Source organism: Arachis duranensis, chromosome 4 (assembly GCF_000817695.3).
Source record: "Arachis duranensis cultivar V14167 chromosome 4, aradu.V14167.gnm2.J7QH, whole genome shotgun sequence".
Lineage (NCBI taxonomy): Eukaryota > Viridiplantae > Streptophyta > Magnoliopsida > Fabales > Fabaceae > Arachis > Arachis duranensis.
In genome coordinates this window covers 111272632-111295386 of record NC_029775.3, presented here as the reverse complement: position 1 = coordinate 111295386, position 22755 = coordinate 111272632, and the positions used below count along the sequence as shown (strand labels likewise).

General features: G+C 35.5%; 3 protein-coding genes across 6 annotated transcripts; all 3 read right to left on the bottom strand.

Moving 5' to 3' along the window:
• Positions 1-5695: 5695 nt before the first annotated feature.
• Positions 5696-9174, bottom strand: LOC107485833 (probable WRKY transcription factor 24). The gene is made up of 2 exons (XM_016106371.3): positions 8564-9174; positions 5696-6048 (listed from the first exon to the last, which is right to left on the bottom strand). The coding sequence occupies exons 1-2, from the start codon at positions 9097-9099 to the stop codon at positions 5871-5873; spliced, it is 714 nt and encodes a 237-aa protein (XP_015961857.1). The 5' UTR covers positions 9100-9174; the 3' UTR covers positions 5696-5870.
• A 3523-nt stretch (positions 9175-12697) lies between these two features.
• Positions 12698-16142, bottom strand: LOC107485850 (sphingoid long-chain bases kinase 2, mitochondrial-like). 2 transcript variants are annotated; one of them, XM_016106392.3, is made up of 12 exons: positions 15799-16134; positions 15464-15540; positions 14896-14949; positions 14685-14744; positions 14469-14546; positions 14301-14347; positions 14177-14217; positions 14012-14096; positions 13822-13936; positions 13580-13702; positions 13397-13497; positions 12698-13222 (listed from the first exon to the last, which is right to left on the bottom strand). In XM_016106392.3, the coding sequence occupies exons 1-12, from the start codon at positions 15962-15964 to the stop codon at positions 13093-13095; spliced, it is 1077 nt and encodes a 358-aa protein (XP_015961878.1). In that variant the 5' UTR covers positions 15965-16134; the 3' UTR covers positions 12698-13092. The 2 variants fall into 2 exon arrangements, with proteins under 2 accessions (XP_015961878.1, XP_052117000.1); XM_052261040.1 differs by having other exon boundaries at positions 13201-13318; positions 15799-16142.
• Positions 16143-16640: 498 nt separating this feature from the next.
• Positions 16641-21127, bottom strand: LOC107485849 (uncharacterized). Of its 3 annotated transcripts, none has more exons than XM_052261188.1 (11): positions 20792-21125; positions 20383-20430; positions 19759-19895; positions 19482-19655; positions 19057-19245; positions 18815-18915; positions 18616-18688; positions 18460-18528; positions 18219-18326; positions 17804-17929; positions 16641-17107 (listed from the first exon to the last, which is right to left on the bottom strand). In XM_052261188.1, exons 1-11 carry the CDS (start codon positions 20976-20978, stop codon positions 16913-16915), a joined length of 1407 nt encoding a protein of 468 aa, XP_052117148.1. In that variant the 5' UTR covers positions 20979-21125; the 3' UTR covers positions 16641-16912. The 3 variants fall into 3 exon arrangements, with proteins under 3 accessions (XP_052117148.1, XP_015961876.2, XP_015961877.2); XM_016106390.3 differs by having other exon boundaries at positions 19009-19245; positions 20792-21124; XM_016106391.3 differs by lacking the exon at positions 20383-20430 and having other exon boundaries at positions 19009-19245; positions 20792-21127.
• Positions 21128-22755: the final 1628 nt, after the last annotated feature.

The window sequence follows — 22755 nt, the reverse complement described above, 5'->3', positions numbered from 1 at the left end:
TTTATACGTTCCTTTTCCGATTACGGCCTTGATTCTGTATGGTCCTTCCCAGTTGGGGGTGAGCTTTCCTTCTCCTGGAGTCGGGGGACCGATATCGTTTCGTCGTAGGACGAGGTCGTCCTCCGCGAATTCTCGTCGGATGACGCCGTGATTGTATCTTAGGCTGATTCTTTGTTTAAGTGCTAATTCTTTGACGTGAGCTATGTTTCTTTCTTCATCAATGAGGTCTCTTGCTGCTTCTTCGTCGTTGCCTCCGACCGTTTTCCTGGGGCTGGGGTCCCCGTTTTCAACTGGGATGACTGCTTCAACCCCTTATGTTAATCGGAAAGGTGTTTCCCCCGTGGTCGTTTGGGGTGTTGTTCGGTACGACCATAGAACCGATCCTAATTCGTCCGCCCATAGTCCTTTGGCTTCGTCGAGCCGTTTTTTGAGTCCTTTAACAATTATTTTGTTTGCGGATTCCACCTGTCAATTTGTTTGGGGGTGTTCTACTGAGCTGAAGCGATGGGATATCTATAATCCTCCTAGGAACTCTTTGAATTTTTTATCGGTAAATTGAGTTCCGTTGTCTGATATGATGACCTCGGGGAGTCCGAAGCGGGTGATGATTTGTCGCCAGACGAATTTCCGGCATTGGGTCGCCGTTATGGAGGCCAGAGGTTCGGCCTCAATCCATTTGGTGTAGTAATCTATAGCGATGATGCCCGACGAGGTCGATCCCCCAAGTGCCGAATGGCCGTTCTGCCGATATGGTGCTGAGCTGGTGTGGGGCGGCTTGGTGGATATTGGCATGTCTTTGGCATTTGTCACAGCTTTTTACTAATTGTATGGAGTCTCGAATGATTGTGGGCCAGAAGTAGCCAGCCCTGATGATTTTTTGGGCTAATGTTTTGCCTCCGACGTGGTGTCCGCAGCAGCCTTCGTGGATTTCGCGGAGTATGTACTCCGTGTCCCCGGGTTCGACACATTTGAGTAGGGGTTGCGAGAATCCTCGTTTGTATAGTTGTCCCGCTATGATGGTATATTTGGCGGCTTCCCTTTTTATTCGCTTTCCTTCTTTTAGGTCTGGCGGTAAAATTCCGTCGAGGAGGTATTGTAGGATGGGGTATGTCCACGACCCCTGGCTTGAGATCGTCAGGTGAGAGTTGATTGCTGTTGACACAGAGGGCGACCTAACGACCTCTTGAATTAGCGATCTGTTGCCGTGCCCCGGTTTGGTACTGGCTAGCTTGGAGAGTAGGTCTGCCCTGGTGTTTTGTTCCCTGGGAACGTGCCGTATGATAATGCTTTCGAACCCTTCTTTCAGTTCGTTTACCTTGGTGAGGTATTGTTGGAGCAGGGGATCTCGTGTCTGGTAGCTTCCGTTGATTTGGGAACTGACTACCTGGGAATCGGTATTTACTTCCAAGGTGTTTACACCGACTTCCCGGGCTAGGGTCAGACCTGCTAAGAGGGCTTCGTATTCTGCTTGATTGTTTGATACCGAAAATTCGTACCGTACTGACTGTTCAATTGTGATCCCGTTTTGGTTTTCGAGTATGATTCCGGCTCCTCCGTGAGTGGAGTTTGATGAGCCGTCGACGTGTAATTTCCATGGTTCCGGGGTGAGTGTTGCTGGAGTCATTTCGGCGATGAAATCGGTCAAGGCTTGTGCCTTGATAGCGTTCCGGGGTTCGAATCTGATCTGGAATTGGGATAACTCGATGGACCATGCTAGCATTCTTCCCGCTAGGTCGGGTTTTTGTAACACTTGCTTGACCGCCTGGTCGGTTCGGACCGTTACGGGGTGGGCCTGGAAATATTGTCGCAGGCGTCGGGAGGCTGTAAGGAGTGCGAAAGCTAGCTTTTCTAAGCGTGAATAGCGAGTTTTCGCATCCTGTAAGACTTTGCTTATGAAGTATACGGGTTTTTGTTCCTTTTTCTCGTCTTCACGGACGAGAGCCGCTGCAAGTGCTTCTTCTGTTATGGAAAGGTATAAGTAGAGTGTTTCCCCCGCTTGGGGTTTGGCGAGGATTGGTGGTTCTGATAAGGTCTTCTTGAAGTGTTGGAATGCTTCTTCGCATTCTGTTTCCCACTTAAAAGGGGTCCCTTTTTTCATTAGTTTGAAGAAAGGGATTGCTTTTTGGGCTGATGCACCGAGAAAGCGTGATAACGCGGTTAGTTTGCCGGTGAGCTTTTGGATGTCCTTAAGGTTTTTGGGGCTTGCCATTTCGAGGACGACACGACATTTCTCCGGGTTTGCTTCAACTCCACGTTGTGTGATTATGAAGCCGAGGAACTTTCCTGCCTCCATTCCGAAGGCGCACTTTGCCGGGTTGAGCCGCATTTGGTGCTTTCGTAGGGTGTTCATTATGACCGTGAGGTCGTTGATTAGTTGTTCGCTGGATTCAATCTTGGCGAGCATGTCGTCAATGTAGACTTCTAACTTTTCTCCGGTTAGGTCTCGAAAGATCTTGTTAACAAGTCTTTGGTAGGTGGCTCCAGCGTTTTTCAAGCCGAATGGCATCACTGTGTAACAGTACGTTCCATCTGGGGTGATGAATGCGGTTTTTTCTTCGTCTGGTCGGTGCATCGGGATTTGGTTATAGCCGGAATATGCGTCCATGAAGCTGAGGTATCGGTGGCCGGATGCTGCGTCTACTAATCCGTCGATGTTTGGTAGGGGGAAGACGTCCTTCGGACAAGCTTTGTTTAGGTCCGTGTAGTCGATGCACATTCGCCATTTCCCGTTAGATTTCTTTACTAGCACGACATTTGCTAACCACGTTGTGTAGGGTAGTTCTCTGATGAAGTTTGCCTCGAGTAATGCGAATAAGTCTTTGTTTTGTTTCAGGAGTTGGGAGAGTTCTTCTTTAAGATCGTAAGGGAGGTTTCTATTGATGAAGGTATATTCTTCCTTGGTCGGTCCTATCTGTAGTTTTTCCATGTCTCCTTCTGGTTCTGGCCTCGGTTGGCCGTCTTGTCGCGCATCTAGGTCGGCTAGGAATATTCCGGCCGCATCTCGGGATTTTTTTCTTAGGGCTAGGCTGGTGTTGTCGCATTCGGCTGCGACCTCTCGGTCTCCATGAATGGTACCGATGGAGCCGTCGTCGGTTTTGAACTTCATGAGGAGGTATTTGGTGAAGATGACTGCGGAGAAGTCATTGATTATTTTTCTTCCGAGGATCACGTTATAGGCTGTGGAGTCTTTAAGGACTACGAATTCAGATAGGATTGTCTTTTTCTGATTGCTCGTTCCTATGGTGATGGGTAGGGTAATTGAGCCGTCTGGTTTGAGAAAGTTGTCGCCGAGTCCCGTGACGCCGTGGCGGTGTGTTTGGAGGTTATCGTTGCGGAGCCCGAGCTTGTCAAAGGCTCCTCGGAAAAGGATGTTGGAGTCTGCACCGGTGTCTACCAGTATCCTTCGTACTAGTCCTGTTCCGATCCTGGCTGAGATGACGAAGGGGGTATCTTCGGCTGAGGTGCCATGCAGGTAATCCTCCGGTAAGAATGTTATCGTGTTGCCAGTGGTGGTGATTGGGGCTTGGTTTCTGACGGCCATTACCTTGAGGTCTTTTTTTATTGCTAATTTTGACTTGCTCGATACATCCTTGCCTGTGATGACGTTTACTATGATGGTCGGGTCTTCCTCCGGACTCTCCCTGGTGGGTTGCCTTTGTGTTCTTGGGTTACGTCATTCTCTTTCTGGTGACTTGTCTTTCTCCGCGCGTCTTGGTTCTCTGATGATTTTGGCAAATTCCGGGAGTTTGCCGTCTCGTATGGCCTGTTCAAGAGCGTCTTTGAGGTCGAAGCAATCTTGTGTTTTGTGGCCGTAACCTCGGTGATAGTCACAGTAGAGGGTTTTGTTGCCTCCCGTCCTTTCTTTGAGTTGTCAGGCTCTTGGGATGATGCCTCGATCTGCTATTTGATGGTATATCTCCGTAATTGGTGCAGTTAGGGGTGTGTAATTAGAGAATTTGCCAATTCTTGGTGGCCGGTTGGTCGGCTTGGGGTGGTCCCGTTGATTCTCTTTAGGTGTCGGGTTATGCCGGGGAGCCGAATTGCCGTGTTGGGCGTGCTGCCGTTTGTTGGCAGCGATGACCTGGCTGACCTCCTCGTCGTTAATGTAGTCTCTGGCGACGTTCTGGATTTCGTGCATGGTCCATACTGGTTTTGTAGTGAGGTGTTTGCGAAAGTCCTCGTTCATGAGCCCGTTAGTCAGGCAAAGGCTTGCGACGGAATCCGTGAGTCCGTCGACCGTTAGGCATTCGTCGTTGAAGCGGTCGAGGTATTTTCTTGTGGATTCGTCTAGCTTTTGTGTGACCCCTAACAAGCTGATGGGGTGTTTGGCTTTGGTGATTCTGGTTGTGAACTGGGCCATGAATTTTCGTGCTATGTCGTGGAAGCTGGCTATGGATCCGTTCGGGAGGGCGTTGAACCATTTGATCGCCGGTCCGGCAAGGGTTACCGGGAAGGCTCTGCACCGGACTGCGTCGGCCGCTCCTTCTAAGTTCATTCTGGCCTCGAAGGCCGTTAGATGTTCCTGAGGGTCCTTGGTTCCATCATACTTCATGTCGGTGGGTTTGTCGAAACCTTTGGGGAGTTTCGCTCTTAAGATTCTTTCTGTGAAGGGTGTAGCTCCCATTATGGTGTGGTCGCTTCTCGTGCGTTTGGTGTTTCGGTATCTCCGGTCCTCGTCCGAATCGTGTTGACGACTTAGATCCCGAGAAGCGCTGCGGTGTTGTTTCTTGTTGTATCGCCGTTCTAGCGATTTCTCGTGTCGGTGGTTGTGTGAGATGCTGCGATCATCTTTCCTATCGTGTTGCCGGGTTGGCGACCTGCCGCGGTGGGATCTTGACCTGGAAGTTGCCTGGCTTCCGTGTTCGTTATTGTGTTTTTCTCTGCTAGTTAGTTTGCCTTCAAGTTCTTGGACCCGGAGACAGAGATCCTGGATGATCTGTGCCGCTTTGTCCCTGGCTTTCTCGGGATGTTGTGGGTCCTTGGTGACGTGTTCGTTCGTGTGGTGGATGGTACTTGCTATCTTTGCTTGGTTTGTGGCTTCATGGTGTTCTGAGGTCGGACGACGTGGTTGGGAGTCATCCTGGCTTGATGGGTTCTCCTCTAGGATGCCCTCCATGCGGTTCGACTGTCGCAGGTCCCCACAGACGGCGCCAATGTACAAGAGGACTCTGGTACGGGTTGAGATGAGGATCGGGAACCTGTGGGTCGAGACGGGTGTCGGACTATCCGAGCGGAGCGCGGGGGGAGGTACCTGCAAAGACACTCCAACGCTCAAGTCAGAATGGATCTGAGAGGTATAAGGTGTGTGGGATGAATGAATACCTGGGGGACGTAGGTCCTCTTATTTATAGGTGATGGTAGTTATCTTATCTTTATCCTGTTGGGATAAGATAAAGGAGACGTTTGAATTCGAAAGTCGGTTAGGAGCTCCAGTGGGCCGGTTCGGGGCCTTTCTGGAGGGGGGAATGGGTAAAACCCGAGGAATCGGGTTTGTCTTTGGATCCGGGCTGGTGGGCCGGATCCGTAACAAGAATATTACATGATGAAAAATGTACAGGAGGGAAAAAATGTAACAAATTCTCATTAATTATACCACTCTTTTCAAAACTTAATATAAGTTGATAAAAGATGACATATAAATTATTATACCTTTAACACAAATAAATAATTTAATTTTAACATAAGTTTAAGCCTAGATTTAAAGTATATATAAAATATAATTTACGTTAATTTTATTACAGAAGCAAGCACATGATCAGGATCACCGATCTGGATTCATATATACACACAAAATATTATTAAGTTCAGAAATCATCACAACTCACAATGCAAGCATAGCAAATATATATGTTACAGATAGTAGGAATTAATTAGATGGTAGCGAGAAACTGAATCTGTTTGAGAAGAGGGGTCAAAGTTTCCATAAGCTTCTCGCAAGGATGGTTATGAATTCCCTCGTACGTTGTCACCACAATGCTTGTGTCTTTCGACAGCCTCTGCACTTGTTTCTTCACATTGCATGTGTGATGCGTGCAACGGTAGTAGCTTCTTCATTTTGTATCCATCACAATCAATTCATTCAAATACAAACTAAATAAACCCTTCATTCAATTTAAAGATCATATAACCAATAAGCTACCCACAAATTAAAAAAAGTAAACCGTTAATAAAATGGTATTCAAAAGTTACATCGCTAATAAAAAAATTCTCAAAAGATGTTAATTAATAATAAATTCTCAAAAAGTTAAAAATGGGATAAAAAGAATTAGATATTAAATATATATTTTTTAAAAATAGATTTTAAAGATCAAATTTTAATGCATACTTTTATAATTATTATTAAAAAAATATTTTTTTATTTTTAATAAAATTTGATAATTTTATGTGAAGTGAATTTTTTTTAAAAAAAGTTTTAGCGTGAATGACTACATTTTTTTGAAAAATAACAAAAATCAAGATTAAATTTTGCTTCGAATTTTTTTGTGCATTTTCTAAATATTTATTCAAATGTTGGCACAAAAATTTGAATCAAATGAATATGTCGTTTGTTAAATATAAATTTTTTTGTCACTTGTAAAAATATAATATTTTTTGATTATTTTTGTTGCATTTTCAAATCATTAAAAAACTGTTTTGTCGATAATATCTTTCAAAATCCTTTTTATTAGTGATTGAATCTTTTGGATACCAAATTAATAATTAATCCCAAATTAGATTTGAAAAGAAAAAGAAACTATACATACAAATTTCACACAAAAACAAAAAAACTTCTGACTGTATGTGTTAAAAATAATTATGTACGTGTCTTTTTTTATTAGTTTAAAATTTTGTAAAAAATGATGATTTCATGACAAAATTAATATTACTTCCTAGTTTTAAATATAATTGTTGGAGAATATATCATTCATTAAAATTTAAATATAAATGTATTTTGTGAATTTATTGTATTTTTAGATTTGTTGTTATTCAATTTTAATTGTTTTTTATTAAAAAAGACACTTCACTGGATAATATAACTTATATTTGAGTTCAGTCAATTTTTTCATTCAAAAACATCTTTAATAATTAACAATAGAAGAGTGTTAGGGACTAACAGGTCTTGTAATTTGTAGTCATCAATGAATTATTATTAGTATTTTTAGTGGTATAAAATTATATTTAATAATATAGAATTACTCATTTTTCTTTTACTAATTAAATATTAACTAAATTTTAATAAAAATATTGACTTCCTAAACTTTCTTTTAACGATATATTCTTTAAAACGTTCTATTGATCCGAGCTCTAATACCATGTCATGATACCACTCATCCCAAAAACTTTAATTAATAGAAAAAGATAACACTAATAATTATATCTTTAATACTTCCTAAATCTCCATTGTACACATTATACAAATATTCCATTGACTCCCTATACTTTCTCTTCAAATAAATACTTTATGGTTAAGTGTTTTTCTATATATAATAAGATGATAGAGACTCGTGTAATTATATATATATTCATATAAAATTAATAATTAAAAATAGTTAAATAATAATAATTTTTTAACAATTAATTTCAAACTAAAATAACCGTATGTTTTCACCTAACAAGATTAAATAAAAATATTAGGTAGTTATTTTAATGAAGATTTTATGATTGTTATCATGTGAAGATATTTTAATCATTAGATGATAAGTTGTAGAGTTTGATTTTTATTTAAAGTAAAAGTGTTATTTTTATTTAAAATAAAAATGTTATTTTTATTTAAAGAGTAAACACCCAACCCGATCTTTGTCCATTTTCACAAAGGACAAAGCGATTCCTGTAAAAAAAAAAGGACACTTCGATCCTTAATCTTTTTATTTTGGGATAATATGATCCTTCTGTTAAAAAAATTATTTAAATAATAATAAAAATTAGTTTTGTGAGAGTTTTATTTGTATTTTGTGGGGGTTTTAAACTTATACAAACTATTAATAAGTTTGTTTTTGAAAAATTCCTTCACCAATGGTGGTTAAGTGAAAAAAAACTATTAATAAAAATGATGCCACAAAAAATAGTAATTGTAATACAAATACTTTTTAAAAGAAAAAAATAACATCGAATAAAAAATGAAAAAAGAGAATTTTAATATTGATAATATTGATATTAGTGATGATGATTGATGACGGTAGAAGAAATAATGATAATGATAAATCAATAAAAATAATAGAAGTAGGAGCCATAATAATAAGAATGAAGAAGGTAGTGATAGTAGTAATAGTAATTAGCTATATTATTGAAAATAATTTTGTAAAAGTTTAAAATTCTCCACAAAACCAATTTTTATTATTATTTAAATAATTTTTTTAACAAAGAGATAGTATTATTCCAAAATAAAAAAGTTAAGGATTGAAATATCTTTTTTTTTTCAGAAATTGCTTTATCCTTCATAAATATAGACAAAAATCGAATTGAATATTTATTCTTATTTAAAATATTACTAAACAAATAAGTCACACTTTTTAAATAAAAATCATCACGCCAAAAGATTATTTTGATATCTTCTTTGGAGTAGTTGCCAAAATATTATACATACCTAGGATATGTGGTATTCTTCACTGCTTTCTGGCCATACTTCCTCCAGCGGTAACCATCATCCAATATATCATCAACACTTCTTGTTTGGAATGCAAACCTTGCCACTCTTTTTGCCTTCTTCACTCTTCCAACTATATTCTTTTTCTCTTTCTTCTCCTTTTCTTCTATGACATTTTCGGCCATATTGAAAGAAGGATGAAGAGAAGAAGAACCGCATTCCATTGCGCTCGTTATTGTTTCCTTGGCATCACTAACGTTGTTGTGGCCAGCGCCGCCATTGCCGCCGGAGAAAACATAACTAATGTTGCTCCAATAATAGTCATCATTGATGTCACAACCAAGGCTATTATTATTATTGTTATTATCATTAGGATGAGATTGAGGTTCCATTTGCAAAGGGTTTTGATGAAGCATGGAAGGTAATGTGAAGGGTAAAAATGGAATATTGTTGTTGTTGTTGTGGTGATTATCTTGGGGTGTTGGCAATAGTAATAATGGTGGTGGTGGAGGATTTGGTGGGCCTTGGTTTTCCATTATTGTTGTGTTAGTGATTGAGAATAATGGAATAGTAATGAAGATTGAAAGAGAGATTGAGAATGTGTATTAGGGTTGAATTTTATAGAGGCTACTGAAGAAGATATGGTAGTAGATGGTAGAAAACATTTGGCAGCCGTCACACTTAATTATAACAAGGAAAATATATTATTATTGAAGCTAATTAATTATTAAGGGGATTATATATATTATTATATATTGTCTTCTAAACTAATTACGTATAATATTGCAATAAATTATATTTCAAATGGCATATAATCTTCTTATACTCAATCAAAAGATTGCAAGTTCGAATTTCTTATCTTTGGTAAAAAAAAATTACGTATAATATGGATGTATATATACTAGAATACGAAGACTACTTAAATAGAATTTAATTTTAATATACTCATATACAGTTATATAATTATAATTATTTTTTTTGAATGATTATTCACATAATCAATATAAAAAATAATTATTTTTATTAATACACGTTATATAGTTAGATATATATGTAAAACAATTTTATACTGATAATTTTAAATTTTTAAAATTATTATATATTTTAAAAGTTAAGGGAGAAAGGAAAAAATTAAAAACAATAAAATCCACCACAAATTAGTATTACAAGCTAATTAATTAGTAGGCTCTTTAAACACTTACGAGTTATATATAATATAAGTATAATTCTTTTATGAATTGGTATCGCAACAAAATGATCATTTTGATGATAAATAATTGTATGGTATGTGATGATGATGAGAATTTTGATAAGTATATACTCCCCGTACATTTATTATTACATTACATATAAATAGTTAAATACATACACGCATTGAAGATAACGAGAGAATTGAAGTATTATTATGGGGCACGTCTCCTTTAATTTGTGTCACAATAATATGAACTTGAATGGCAGTTGAACTGTAAAAGTAGTTAGAATTTAGTTGAGTTAACATTTGGGTGCAAGTCATCAAGCTCTCATATATATTCCTAGAGAATTAGAACAATGTACATATGCCATTTAATTCCCTAATTTCTTTTTTTTTATAATAATTATTTCATCTCATGTACGGTTTTTATTATGTGATCAGAACAAACATAATCCATTAGGATAACATTCTCTTCACCCACTTATCTATATACCATACATGTTCAAATAAAAATGTACTGTTCACCAACCAATAGAAGTTGTGCCAAGTCCCCATTAGTTTACTATCAAATTAAATATATTAATTATTAATTATATTCATAGCTTCTTAGGAAAGGCCTATACTTATTAATGCATCTATCATTGCAAATATTAAACTATTTTTTTTAAGTAATTCCTAAGAATTTTTATTTCGAGGAAGTTAGACTCTAATAAAAAATTAATAAATTGGTCTATAATATTTTAAAATATTAAATAAATTAGTCTCTAATAAAATATTAATTAGTCCTAACATTTTTAAAAACATAATAAATTTATTCTTAACTTTTCTGAAAAATATTATGGTTTGGAGAATATTATTTTGTTTGAATTTCTTTTAAAAATAAAGCACTAATTTATTTTGTTATTTTACAAATAAGGACTAATATGTTTAATTTTTTTAAATATTAGAGACTAATTTGTTAATATTTTATTAAAGATTAATTTATCCGGAACCAAAATTATTGGTGATGGTCCAACTCAAAAGATTACTCTTTTTCATTTTTTTTTAATTAAACAGAGTTGTAAATGAGGTGATTATCGATTTTTTGTTTGCACAAATCATTCTATTAACATATTATGAGGTTAGGTGATGATTTACTCATAATTCTTGGTTTATAATCATAGGTACTCTAATTTCGCATTAATTGTTAAGGTAATACTTTATAGATAGGGTTGAGTCGGGGAGTGGATTCCCTTCGGTGGAAAAAAAATTGGATGGTATCCAGTAGAAGATCTCATCCTTCATTGCATTCTTTCTCTTATTTATTTCTGGTCTCACTTGTAGAATTAAAGGTGGAAGATTACACTTTATTCTTTCCAGTGACAAAAAAAATAGAGTTCCGGTTCAGCCGCTATCTATGTTTACAAAATGAAAAATGCTAGGTAAACAATAACTATTTTGAACAACATGAATAACCACCAATTAAATAAAAACACACTACACCTCCAAATTAACCATCTAAATTTTAATATTAAAATAACTATCCGTACACTACACTAGTGAAATAAACATCCGATATATCTACTGTTTACATTGTTTAATATTTTCATTGTCTACCTATACTTTTCTTACAAAATATATACTCTCAAGTCAAGATAATTAAGTTAATGTATTCTTTCTGCCAATTAAACAAAGAAATTTATTGTGTACCATGTTGCATAATGTAAAGATAAAAATAATCCTTTATTTTTAAGTTATTTATTATTATTATTATTATTATTATTATTATTATTATTATTATTATTATTGAAAATGAAGATAAACACAAGAGAAACCAGATTTTGAGAAAACTTGCAGAAATAACAAAAGGGATAGCTTGTAGAAACAGAAAGTGTAACAGTTAAACACCTAAAATTCTCAAGGCCTCAAAAGAAACCTTGTTTTTTCCTTTTAATATTTATTTGTTTCAAATAAGGGCATTTGCTTAACATATAGCTTACATTAAACCGCTGATGTTGATACCCTATATATGCTATTAACGTGTTATGGATAATTAATTAGCAGAATGTGATAGAGTAATGTTATTATGTTATTGTTACAAAACAAAAGTAAGGAATCCAAACAATAGATTTGTGGATTGAACAAATTTGATTGGTTGTGACAAGAGAAAACTAGCAAGAAAAGAGGTGGGGAAAAAAGTGGCTATTTGAGACCCCAAAACAAGACTAGTTGTTGAACTTCACTAAAGGATAGATACCCAAACACTGACTATATTAACATGAAATAGGGCAACTTACACTCTAAGCTTCACAACCACCAAGTAAATACAGAGAATTAAATAAGAAAAAGTTGAGTTATTAAACCCTCGGCAATTTGCTTGCCTCAGTTATAAAAAAGAAATCAAAATTTTCTTTTGAACTCACAAAAAATGTGTTAGCCTGATCTTCAAGATCCTATATGCTATTGCTATAGCCTATATGCATTGTCGTTCTATGTACTAAATTAATTGATTGAAATGGTTTTAATAATAAATTTAATAATCAATGGACCTGTTAGTGATGTACTATTAGAATTGCATTTATAGAGTTATTATTATGTTCATATCCTTAAATAATTTCGGACTTTTTAAATCAACTTGAGTTGGTCGAGTGGTCAGTACACTCGTCTGTTTAAGTAAGTGTGGGGTCCGAATCTCGCCTTCTATATGCATCAACTCATTAGTCAGCAACAAACCCTTAAATAGAGCTCAAATTCGCGACAAATTAATTCTTGACTTATTGGGTTAGAGGATACTCTGGGCTACAAATAAAAAAATCGGACTTTTATAATACTCTTCTATAGAAGTAGATCAAGCAAAGTGAGAATTTTGATCAATATGGAGATTAACACTATCTAGTAATTTTTTTTTTTTGGGTGTCTTAACATTATCTAGTATAATTAAGCACTAGAGCTTGTAAATTGCAATTATGATATATAGATGCTAATTCCTTCAATTATCAATATCTAATTAAGAAGTCAGTTGCAGAGTCAAACTCCTTAGCATTCTCTCTCTGAATGAGTATGGTTTCATGCAGTAGGGAACACTTTTCATATGTTGGAACACAATTATCTGTTACTATGCTGAAATTAACAGAAGAGTCCTAAAGTAACAATCACAGGTTCAGTGTTATAATTTTCATAAACATTGTAGAATTTAGGTGCAGGAATTGCATGTTATAGGTTATAGCAGTGATGTTAAGGAAATTACTCATTTCTTGATCTAAGTAACAATTCAGAATCAGAATCTGAAGCCACATTCATCTGGCAAATAGCATCATCATCTTCACTATTTCATTGACACAGTTATTCTCCAGATGAATCAGCATATCATCTCAATAGCACCAGGTAGAACACTAATCTTTTTCGGAAGGAATCCCAAATGTTCCCCGTCCGATTGAATATGAATGCCGCCGTTGCCTGAGATGTCCTCCAACTCGATTGAAAGTGCACTATGATACAAAGAACAATCTGAATGAGCACCAACAAAAACCCAAGCAAGCCTAATTAACAGCATGAACTAAGTCTTGTTCTGCTAGGTAGGTCAGCTACATGGATTAGAAGACGAATGCTGAGTCACATTTTCGAATTAAAGCTTAACAATAGTGTTTCGAGCAAGATCATACCTTCTTGCTGATATATTTTCAAGTGAGAGATGTGTTCCATTATACAGCTTTTGTAATTTCAGTGTGAAATCATGCCACTTAAAGTTTTGAACAATCACAACCTGAAGAATACAACAGAACTTTTACTTGATTCAAAATATATGATAATATCCATCCAAGAGATTTTACAGAAACATATTTCACCTCTAAATTTCCACTGTAAGGAGTAGCATTTGGTGTAATCTTCATGCCACCACCAAAATACTTTGCATTTCCAATGCAAACGGTTGTTACTTGAGGCCATGTTTCCCACTCACCTTCATTGAACTGCATTTCTTTAAGTATTATAGGACCTTATATGAAAAATATGCAGGAACTAGAAAATTTTGGTGAGATGTGAAGCTTTACATGAAAAAAAGAAAAAAAAGGAACTAACTAACACTGACCTTGATTCTCAAATCCTGGTTTTGATGCCCCATGAAAGCATGCAATGCACCAAGTACATAGCACAGTTTACCAAAGCTCTTGTATCTAGAAGCATAAAAACCAGCCTTTGCACTCCTGCAAAATTTCGCGATATGCAATTGGATACGGTCTATGAATTATACTAATTGAAAATTTCTAAGTTTGCCTTACAAATGGATGTCAGCAACATTTATGAAGTAATGGTTTTCGCAACTTTCTCCACTGATTACACCAATGTCTATCCTTGATCTCAACCCTGTAAGAATGCCTACATTAATAAGTAACACAGCAAACAATATTGCAATTGCAAAAACAAGAACAAGAAGAAGAAGAAACCTCTAGCAACACGTTCAATGGCCTCTCGAGGATCATCTTTCCTGGAAAAGATCCAACAGATGTTTCCATTTACTGCATATAAATAAGAAGCGCAAGAAGAATGAACACACAAACAGAAACTAACCAATGAAGTGTTCTTGCAAAGTCAGAACCAGTTCCCAAGGGTATAAGCTGCATAAAGCCGAAACATACTGAGGATTCGATTCAGGACTTTTCGCTAGAGGTATTTAGATAAACTTGAATTGAGTAAAAACTAATAATATTGCATTCTAATTCCAATTATATGACTCACACCAAGAGCAGTTGAATGTGTTGAGTCTTTCATTTGACTAGTAACAGGTTTTCCAGCCCAAAAAAATCCATTGACAACCTGCTAGTAATAAACTGAGCTGGATCAGGAGAGCAATTAAGTTATAATGTTGAAATTCTTCAACAATTAATATCAACTAACAACTAATAATGTTAAATAAGGTGGAATTCTAAAAAAAAAAATCAAAGCTATTTGCACCTCATGAAGTGTTCCATCACCACCAACGGCAACAACAGCATCAGCACCTTCTCTTATGGCCTGCATAGCATGATTGCATATAACAACTCAGAATCATTGGAAGCAATAGAGTTACTACTACCTCCATTTCGAAATAAACTTCGCCAAGCTTATTTTGAAACAGGGGGAGTAGTAAATACCAATCGTGCGATTTGAAGTTCTTTGTGCTAACCTCTCTTGTTATGTCAATAGCATGACAAGGACCTGAAGTTATGGACTCCAATATCTATTCATTTATAGAATGGTTAAATTTATCTGTTAGTCCCTATAATTTCACCAAATTTGTAATTAAGTTCCTATTGTTTAAAAGCTTTCAATTAGGTTCTTACACTGTTTTGAATTTTGTAATTAGGTTCTTTCTAAGCCAAAAACGTTAAATAGTTAATAGAATATTCTGAAAAAATAAGATGTTCAGGTTTAGGAATTTAGCCTTTTAACTGTAGCTATTTTTAATTTTGGGAGGAATATTCTGTTAGCACTAATGTTTTTTGTGCAAAAAGAACCTAATTACAAAATTCAAAATAGTGAAAGGACCCAATTGCTTTTAAACTATAAGAACTTAATTACAAATTCAATGAAACCATAGGGACTAACAAAATAATTTAACCTTACAGAATCAACACAGCATATAAAAATAACGAAAAATAGAAACAACATATCATGGATTTACAAATTAACAAAAAGCAACTGAATTTGCAGATTTGATCTTCAAAAAGCTCATCTTACAATTACTAACTCACATTGCATTCTTTACCGAGGCGAGACTGTAGATATGGCAGTATCTTCCTCCATTGTCTACCAGTCTTCCCATTACAACCTAAAACCCAAGATTTAGGTTTCAAAACTTGTCAAATCAAATCATATAGCTCTATATTTATTACACAAGAACATATGATTTGTGAACCTAAGAATATGATAAACATTGCAATCTTTTCCCCAAAAATGTAAACTTTACCTCAAAACAAATAATGGGTAGCTCTAATCTAATTCCAGCACCCTATCATTAAGTGCAGGAACTCAACAAGATTTTTTTTTCCTTCTTCTTCAGAGTTTTCTAAGAAGAGAAAATCATTACCTCGAGGATTGACGATGAAAACAAGGTCCCTTTGACGAGAAGAAGAAGAAAAGGATGAAGAACCAACTGGTTCTGGTGTCATCATTGGTTGTAGCTCTGATCTGAAAACCATGGTGCTAGCAGCAGCCACGTGCATTCCTCTTCCAAATGCCTCCATCATCATCATCTTCTGATACTGTTGATATCTACGCTACTATAATAGCACACAAACTTTCTGGTTTGTTATGCTGAATTTGATATTTGGAAAGAAATGTATAAGATAGATGACGGAAGAAGCAAGGAACTGTTTAACTATCTTATATATTATACATGTTAAGATTGATCACCGTACTTGACAAAGGGAATGGACAAAGTACAATGTTCCCTTTTCAAAACAACAAAAGTTTTATGATGAAATTAATGCATAAATGTATTAAAAATATGATTATCTTTTTCCTATGATACTTCTACATGAATTTTCTTTAAAAAGTAGTGTTTTATATATGAGTGCGTGCGTGCGCATGCGTGTGTAGAATTGACAAAACTTATTGCCAAATATTATCAAGTAAAATGAATGATTATAAATAATTTATTTGTGCTTTCTGTCATTTACTTTTACTGTCTTAATGATGCAGGTTTCCTAGTTACACATAACCTGATTATATAGTTATACTACTTCAACATTTAATTAGGCCATGTTAAAAGTAATAATAACAAAAAGATAAGAATTCAATAACAGAAATATTCACTTTCTTTAAAATATAAATATATATAAACAAATCCCTTTTTTTTTTTAATTCCTTCCCATAATAATTGTCATTGGAAAGAGCAAGAAGCTTGCAACCAAAGCCAAGCCTGAAAAGTGCATGAAGTACTATGTATTTCAACTGGTAAGAAGTACAATCTTACAAGATTATACTTTAATAAATGAAGATTCTATGGAGTCAGAGTTCAAAGACTTAGTAACAATAAAGACTTCAAGACTGTCTATCATAAAAAGCTGGAAACTTATAATCAGGTGTGATTCCATAAGTCTAACTGCATGTTTGGTTTTCCGTCCTCCAAACCATGATTTGGAAACTGCAAACGGAAAACCAAACATAGGTGAAGGGAGCGAGAGGAGTTGCAATGGTGATCAGAAAAGAGGTTTCCTCCCATTCAACATTCCCAGCAAGTGATCAAGAACTTTTCCCCCTCCGTCTCGCAAGCCAGAATGCATAAACTCATTAGTTATCCAGAGCCTGATCCCTGCTATTTGAGAAGCTGTTTCAATGGACAGTTTAAAATTCACATACATATCTTCGTAGTAAACAGCTGCAGCAACGGGTACCTGCCAGCATTAAATGAAGCACATTAAAAACAGAAAACTTCACGATTCAAACAAGAACTCATTCACTTTTCAATTTCAACCAACATGGAATATGGTATGGCGTGATAAGTACAACTTTACATTTCTAGAACACGATTTGTTGTGGTTGAACCAAATATTTTGGTTGTAATTTTGAAAATATTCTCAAGTAGAGAAGTTCTCTTTAATTAGCTTTTGCTATATCATCATGGGAAATTGATAAAAAGTAAGTCAACAACTCTGTATCCAAAATCCACAATATATATTTACATTTACAACTATGACGACACTCAAATAAGAATAATATTATCTTTTCGTGAATGAAGAATAATATTATCTGAAATTGAGGTTAAAAGAGAAAATCATGATCAATTAATCTAAAATAAATAGCCAAGACTGGATTAAATACCACATTGCTAATTCAAAAAGTCACACAATTTTTTGATGTAATCTGGACCATTTATATTTTTATATGCATGATCTAGTGGCTATTTGAATTAGGGTACGCTCCCGTTACCTTCGCATAAACCACTCCTTTCATTTGACAACAGCACACAAACTTGTGAGTTGTGACAATATTCAGAAGGGACCTCTAGAAAAACCTAGCTCCTCTTTGTTACTGATTAAGAGATTGTTTTGATATGAACTTCTCCATGAAATGGGTGCTGAGTAAACTACCTTGTTGTCTTTCAAAGCTTGGACGTTGTAGAGCGGGGGCCAATCCTTCTTCTCGGCCAAAATATCAGCTACATCTTTGAACGGTTTCAAGGCTTGAATCTCATCAAACATCCATGGGAAAATCATCTACAAAAGGAAAACATGATTAGCACCTTGCTCCTCATAATTATAAATAAATGCATTATCAGCATTTGAATTAGAAGTCAAAAACATGTCTCTTAGCATTCAATGTTGCCGCAGAGCTTTTAATTTATTTTACGGGTGAAGCATCACGCTAAAGTATCAGTTTCCAGACGCTAGAATGTGCGCAAGAATCAAATCAAAACAAAACATCACAGTACTGCACAAAGAAATGTCACACTGAACAATGAACACAATTAAATATTCAGAAAACCATGTATTATTTAAAACCTACCTCTCCTGTAAAGAGTACAGGTAGTCCTTCTCTAGCCGCCTTAATTGCATCGAACTTGTCATTAATTTCATTCCTTATTCTATGAGCAGACCATCTACTAGGAGAACCCTAGAGAGAGATATAGAGATTGAGGACAAGAGTTAAAGGAAAACGATAGATCATCGATGAAGAGAGAAAAAAAATTGAAGGGATTGTTGTAGCATATACTATGCATAACCAAGAAACTCAAATGGAAGTCTACCTGACAATAGATGGACTCATGCATGAGGGCATACAGTGGATTAGTATCAAAAACTAATGACTTCTCGAACTGCATGGAACATAAATCAGAGGTTTATCTTCAAACTAAACTTCATGTTCGGGATTTAAAATCAAGGAAAAGTAAATAATTTCTTACAGAACTCAAGAAATAGTAACTTATTCTCTTTGGTGCTCCCGGAACTAACGTAGGCTCCCACACTCTCTCAAACCTAAAAAATTCAGTACACAACAAAAATGAGACACTAGTTTTCTTTGGTGCTTGAATGAGGGACAAATGTGATTTCAAGATAGGAAACATAAAAAGGAAAAATAAAAATCAGCATTTAAAGCATTACAGATAATGCATGCGCTCAAAACCGGCTCCAGATCCTAAGCCAGAGAGACCAAGAATTTGCAACCCTCTTGGGGTTAAGATTCCCCCGGATGGAAGGGCCACCTATGAAAAGGGAAAAGGAAAATAGATTTTAGCAAGGTTAGTTAGTATGCTTCTTTAAAACAATAAGAAAAGGTGTACGAGAGAGATGCTTGCCCCTCCTCCTTCTTTTTCTGCTAAATAATTAACAAGTTCTTGAATTACTTTAATATCCTGAGGGTATCGCTTGTAATACTTCTCATTTTGATTTACAACTTGCTCAAAGCCTACTCTGTACACCGAATCTGCCGTACATCCATCTCCAATTGGAGGAATTCCTCCTGTTAGAAAGGCTTGCTTCAGTCCTTGGGGTGCAAAACTCAAATACGTGACTGCACAAAAACCACCATAACTCTGCCACAGTTGACAGTTAACAAAACAGGATAAGAGTTAGAAAGAGTTGAATTCCAATGTTAGTGTGGCATCAAATGTACAATTTTTAAACCAACATCGAACAGCAACTGTAGAAAATGATTGATACTCAAGGAGAGAAAAAGAGAGGAAAGATGTTAAGGATTGTAAAGCCAAACTGCTCAGCATCAGAATCAGCTGCTTGCATGAATACTATTAGAAAACTCTACTGAGAATACCTGTCCCAAAATTGTCCAAGGTCCAGCATTTGGAACAATTCGTACTCGGATGAACTCTGCATCATTTACTATATTATCAGCTCTAAAGTGTTTTAAGAAGTCGGCTAATTCTTGTGCAGATTTGAATTGCGACATTGATGACACAGACAGAGGAGTTGATAATCCCGTTCCTCGCTGCAGAATGAAAATAAACAAAAAACAATAGAATAGCTTATCATACACAAAGTGGTCACAAGACAAAAAGATGACAATGATACAAGTGTTTAGCAAATCATGCCTGATCCATCAAGATTACACGAAATTCTTCACAAGCTTTCTGAATCCATCCGCTAGACTCAGTTGGCCGCATGCACTCAAACCCAGGTCCACCTTGCAAATATAACAGGTATGGCAATGTTTGCTCTACTTTCCCAACTGAAATGAAACAACACATTCTTTTAATAAAACAATCCAAGATGATGAAGGAGGTGATTAACAGAATGAAGCCTAAGCGCTCATCCATCACCAATCCATAAAACAATAATTTGCCATAATTTACCACAAATAACTTTCTGGATACCATAAAAAACTTATTGTGTTGACTAACAAGTAACGATATTAACACGAACAGAATATTCGAGAAGCCCTTGTGCTTCTGAGTATGAGAAATCTAATGTTGCTCCCATTGCCAACATATGTAGTGCTCGACTCTAGTCATGGTAGTCAATACTAGAATGTAGATAGATACAATCTGCCTCCATCAAAACACAGTAATTTCCATCACCAAATTGTAAGCTTTGAATCATACAAAGCAACCAAAGAATAATCACTCATCAGATGCAAGTAACATGCTTCACCAGCAGTTCCAGCTAAAGCTCCTTTATTATTTATCCAAACAAACTCACGTGAAGTAATAAATTACCTAAAAGTTTAATGATCCAGATTCCAGATTCCAACTCCACACCTCCACCTTTCCAAGGATGAAAGTTAAAAATAATCATTTCAAAAGTTGTAACACAACCAAAAAAGTCAATTAATACTTCCAGCGAATCCAATACTTTGGATTCTTCACTCGGATTCCCATGGACAAAATATTCAAAACAGCAGCTGGGTTTTCCCAATTTCAGAAAGTGGCACATCACTGAACTCACCACCAAAATCTCTTTTTTTTTTTTCCACCACAAAATCAACACACACAAAAACTCAAACCCTTGAAAAACCAAGGAAATTTTTTTCTTTTTTTCTACAATCACCAAATAATCAAACTACGGTGACCCAAAAGAAGAAAAAACAACTCCTTTTGATTACTGTGATAACTATAACATTGTTACCTGCAACGACTTCACGAGCAAAAACCGTGATCTTAGGAGAAGAATGAGTGCCACGAGAGTAGTCAAGAGGTACAGTGAATCGGTGATCACGAAGCTGGAGCTCCGGCACCGATTGCCATTCGCCGGTGACGTGCTCCGTCGATGAATCACCGGCGGCGGCGTTTTTGTTGTTGATAAGTGCGGTCATGGAGAAGTGTGAGGCGCGAAGAGAATGTGAGAAGAGAGTAAGAGTTCTACGATGGTGATGAAGATGAAGATGATGATGGAGTTGACGTTTGATGAGTGATAATGTTGTAGTTGGTGTGAGAAAACGAAGTAGTGGTGGTGGCGCGTGAGTTAACAACATATTGTTGAGGCGAGCGATGACGAAAGCAGATAATATTTTGAGCTCACATGCACGTGTATCTTATCCTACGGCCACTATTTTTTTTTAGTCATCAGAAGTTATCTGAGCCGTTTATTTTAGAGAGTAATTATTGTTGTCATATTTATATTTTTTTAATATATTATAGGATAAAGTATATTTTTTATTGTTTGTAAAAATTTTAAAAATATTTTAAATTTTATTTTATTTTAATTTTATTCTAAAAAATTTTAATTTATATTAAATTTATTTTTCAAATGTGTGTACCATTGCTTATCGTGATTTTTTGCTTGCTTGGCCTAATAAATTTGAATTTAGATCTTTTAAAAAAAATCATTATTATTAAATTTATAATTTTTATCATATATAAATTTTATTATTTTGATTAAAAAAGAATTAATTTTTATATATTTTATCAACCTTTTTAATTTTTGCTTGGTTTTGACAAGTCAATTCGTCTTATATACGAGCTCCATTTATCAATTGATCCAGTAAGAGAGATGCTACAAAAATAAGGGGAAAATGATTTTCAAAAATAAATTTGGGTCCAAAACATCAGAATTTGAGTGATAATGATATTGGGGAGATAGGCCAACATAGTCCACAGCTTGGGCCAATAACACAAAAACCTATGTAGTTTGGACTTAAGCACATGGCCCAAACTCTATCTTACCCACCTACGGGCTCCATCTGTATAGTTTGGCTAGTTGCATTTGGATCATATTCTTATATTTTTTGGAAAATAAAGATAAATATTTTTTTAAAAAAAATTACAGAAAAATATACAAATCTGTTATTGAGTATATACCTAAATAGGTTTTTTGTAAGAATCAGAATTTTTACATAAAACTGTTTTAATAAAATAATAATTTTAATTAAGCCAAATAGGTTTGAAAATATAGAAATGATATTTTAAAACTAAAAAGGTGAAATTTGAATTTAATGAATTTTTCTGAATTGAAAAATGTAACTTTTGCGAAAGATTTTTGTAAAAATGTGTACCGGTGCTTAAACCAGCAATATCGGCTCTAGTCTGTCCGGTACCGTGTTTTGAGAAAAATAAGATTTTAAAAATTGTTTTAATTTTTTGAAAGGACAAAAATAATTTAGAATGTAAAATCGGACACTAATTTTCAAGGCTTTTTTTCGATAAACAAAGGGGCTTTAAACCTAACAAAAAGAAAACTAACAATCAGAAACTAGCCTTGGCAACATCGTGCCCCTAATGTCTTCATCAAGAATCCTTCTTAGCTCTCCTGGGGTTGATCAATGAACACAAACCCTGGGTATATGTCTAAACTTTTTTTGGCGAGCCAATCTACCGTTTTGTTTTCTTCTCTTTAAGTGTGCTTGATCTTGATCTGTCGGTCTCTTTTCATGAACTCTCCTATACTATGCACCAAAGTTTCAGGATGTTCTTCTATTTTTTCTTTATGAACCGGAGTTTTTACCGTAGATTTAGAATCTGATTCTATAATAACCTTTTGAATTCCTATGTCCCAAGCAACCTTCAATCCATGATATATACCCCATAACTCAACTATATATGGTGTACATTTTTCAATATTGACCATAAAGCCTGCAACCCATCTTCCTAAGT

Excerpts from the sequence above, each read along its gene's own strand:
- LOC107485833 (XM_016106371.3), bottom strand. The coding sequence starts at position 9,099 with ATGGAAAACCAAGGCCCACCAAATCCTCCACCACCACCATTATTACTA. Across the intron at positions 6,049-8,563 it reads AAGAATACCACATATCCTAG|AAGCTACTACCGTTGCACGC; the intron begins GTATGTATAATA and ends TACAAAATGAAG.
- LOC107485850 (XM_016106392.3), bottom strand. The coding sequence starts at position 15,964 with ATGATGATGATGGAGGCATTTGGAAGAGGAATGCACGTGGCTGCTGCT. Across the intron at positions 14,547-14,684 it reads GTGATGGAACACTTCATGAG|GTTGTCAATGGATTTTTTTG; the intron begins GTGCAAATAGCT and ends TATTACTAGCAG. Across the intron at positions 14,097-14,176 it reads CATTGAACGTGTTGCTAGAG|GGTTGAGATCAAGGATAGAC; the intron begins GTTTCTTCTTCT and ends GCATTCTTACAG.
- LOC107485849 (XM_016106390.3), bottom strand. The coding sequence starts at position 20,978 with ATGACCGCACTTATCAACAACAAAAACGCCGCCGCCGGTGATTCATCG. Across the intron at positions 17,930-18,218 it reads CTGTACTCTTTACAGGAGAG|ATGATTTTCCCATGGATGTT; the intron begins GTAGGTTTTAAA and ends TTCCTTTTGTAG. Across the intron at positions 17,108-17,803 it reads AAGCTTTGAAAGACAACAAG|GTACCCGTTGCTGCAGCTGT; the intron begins GTAGTTTACTCA and ends TAATGCTGGCAG.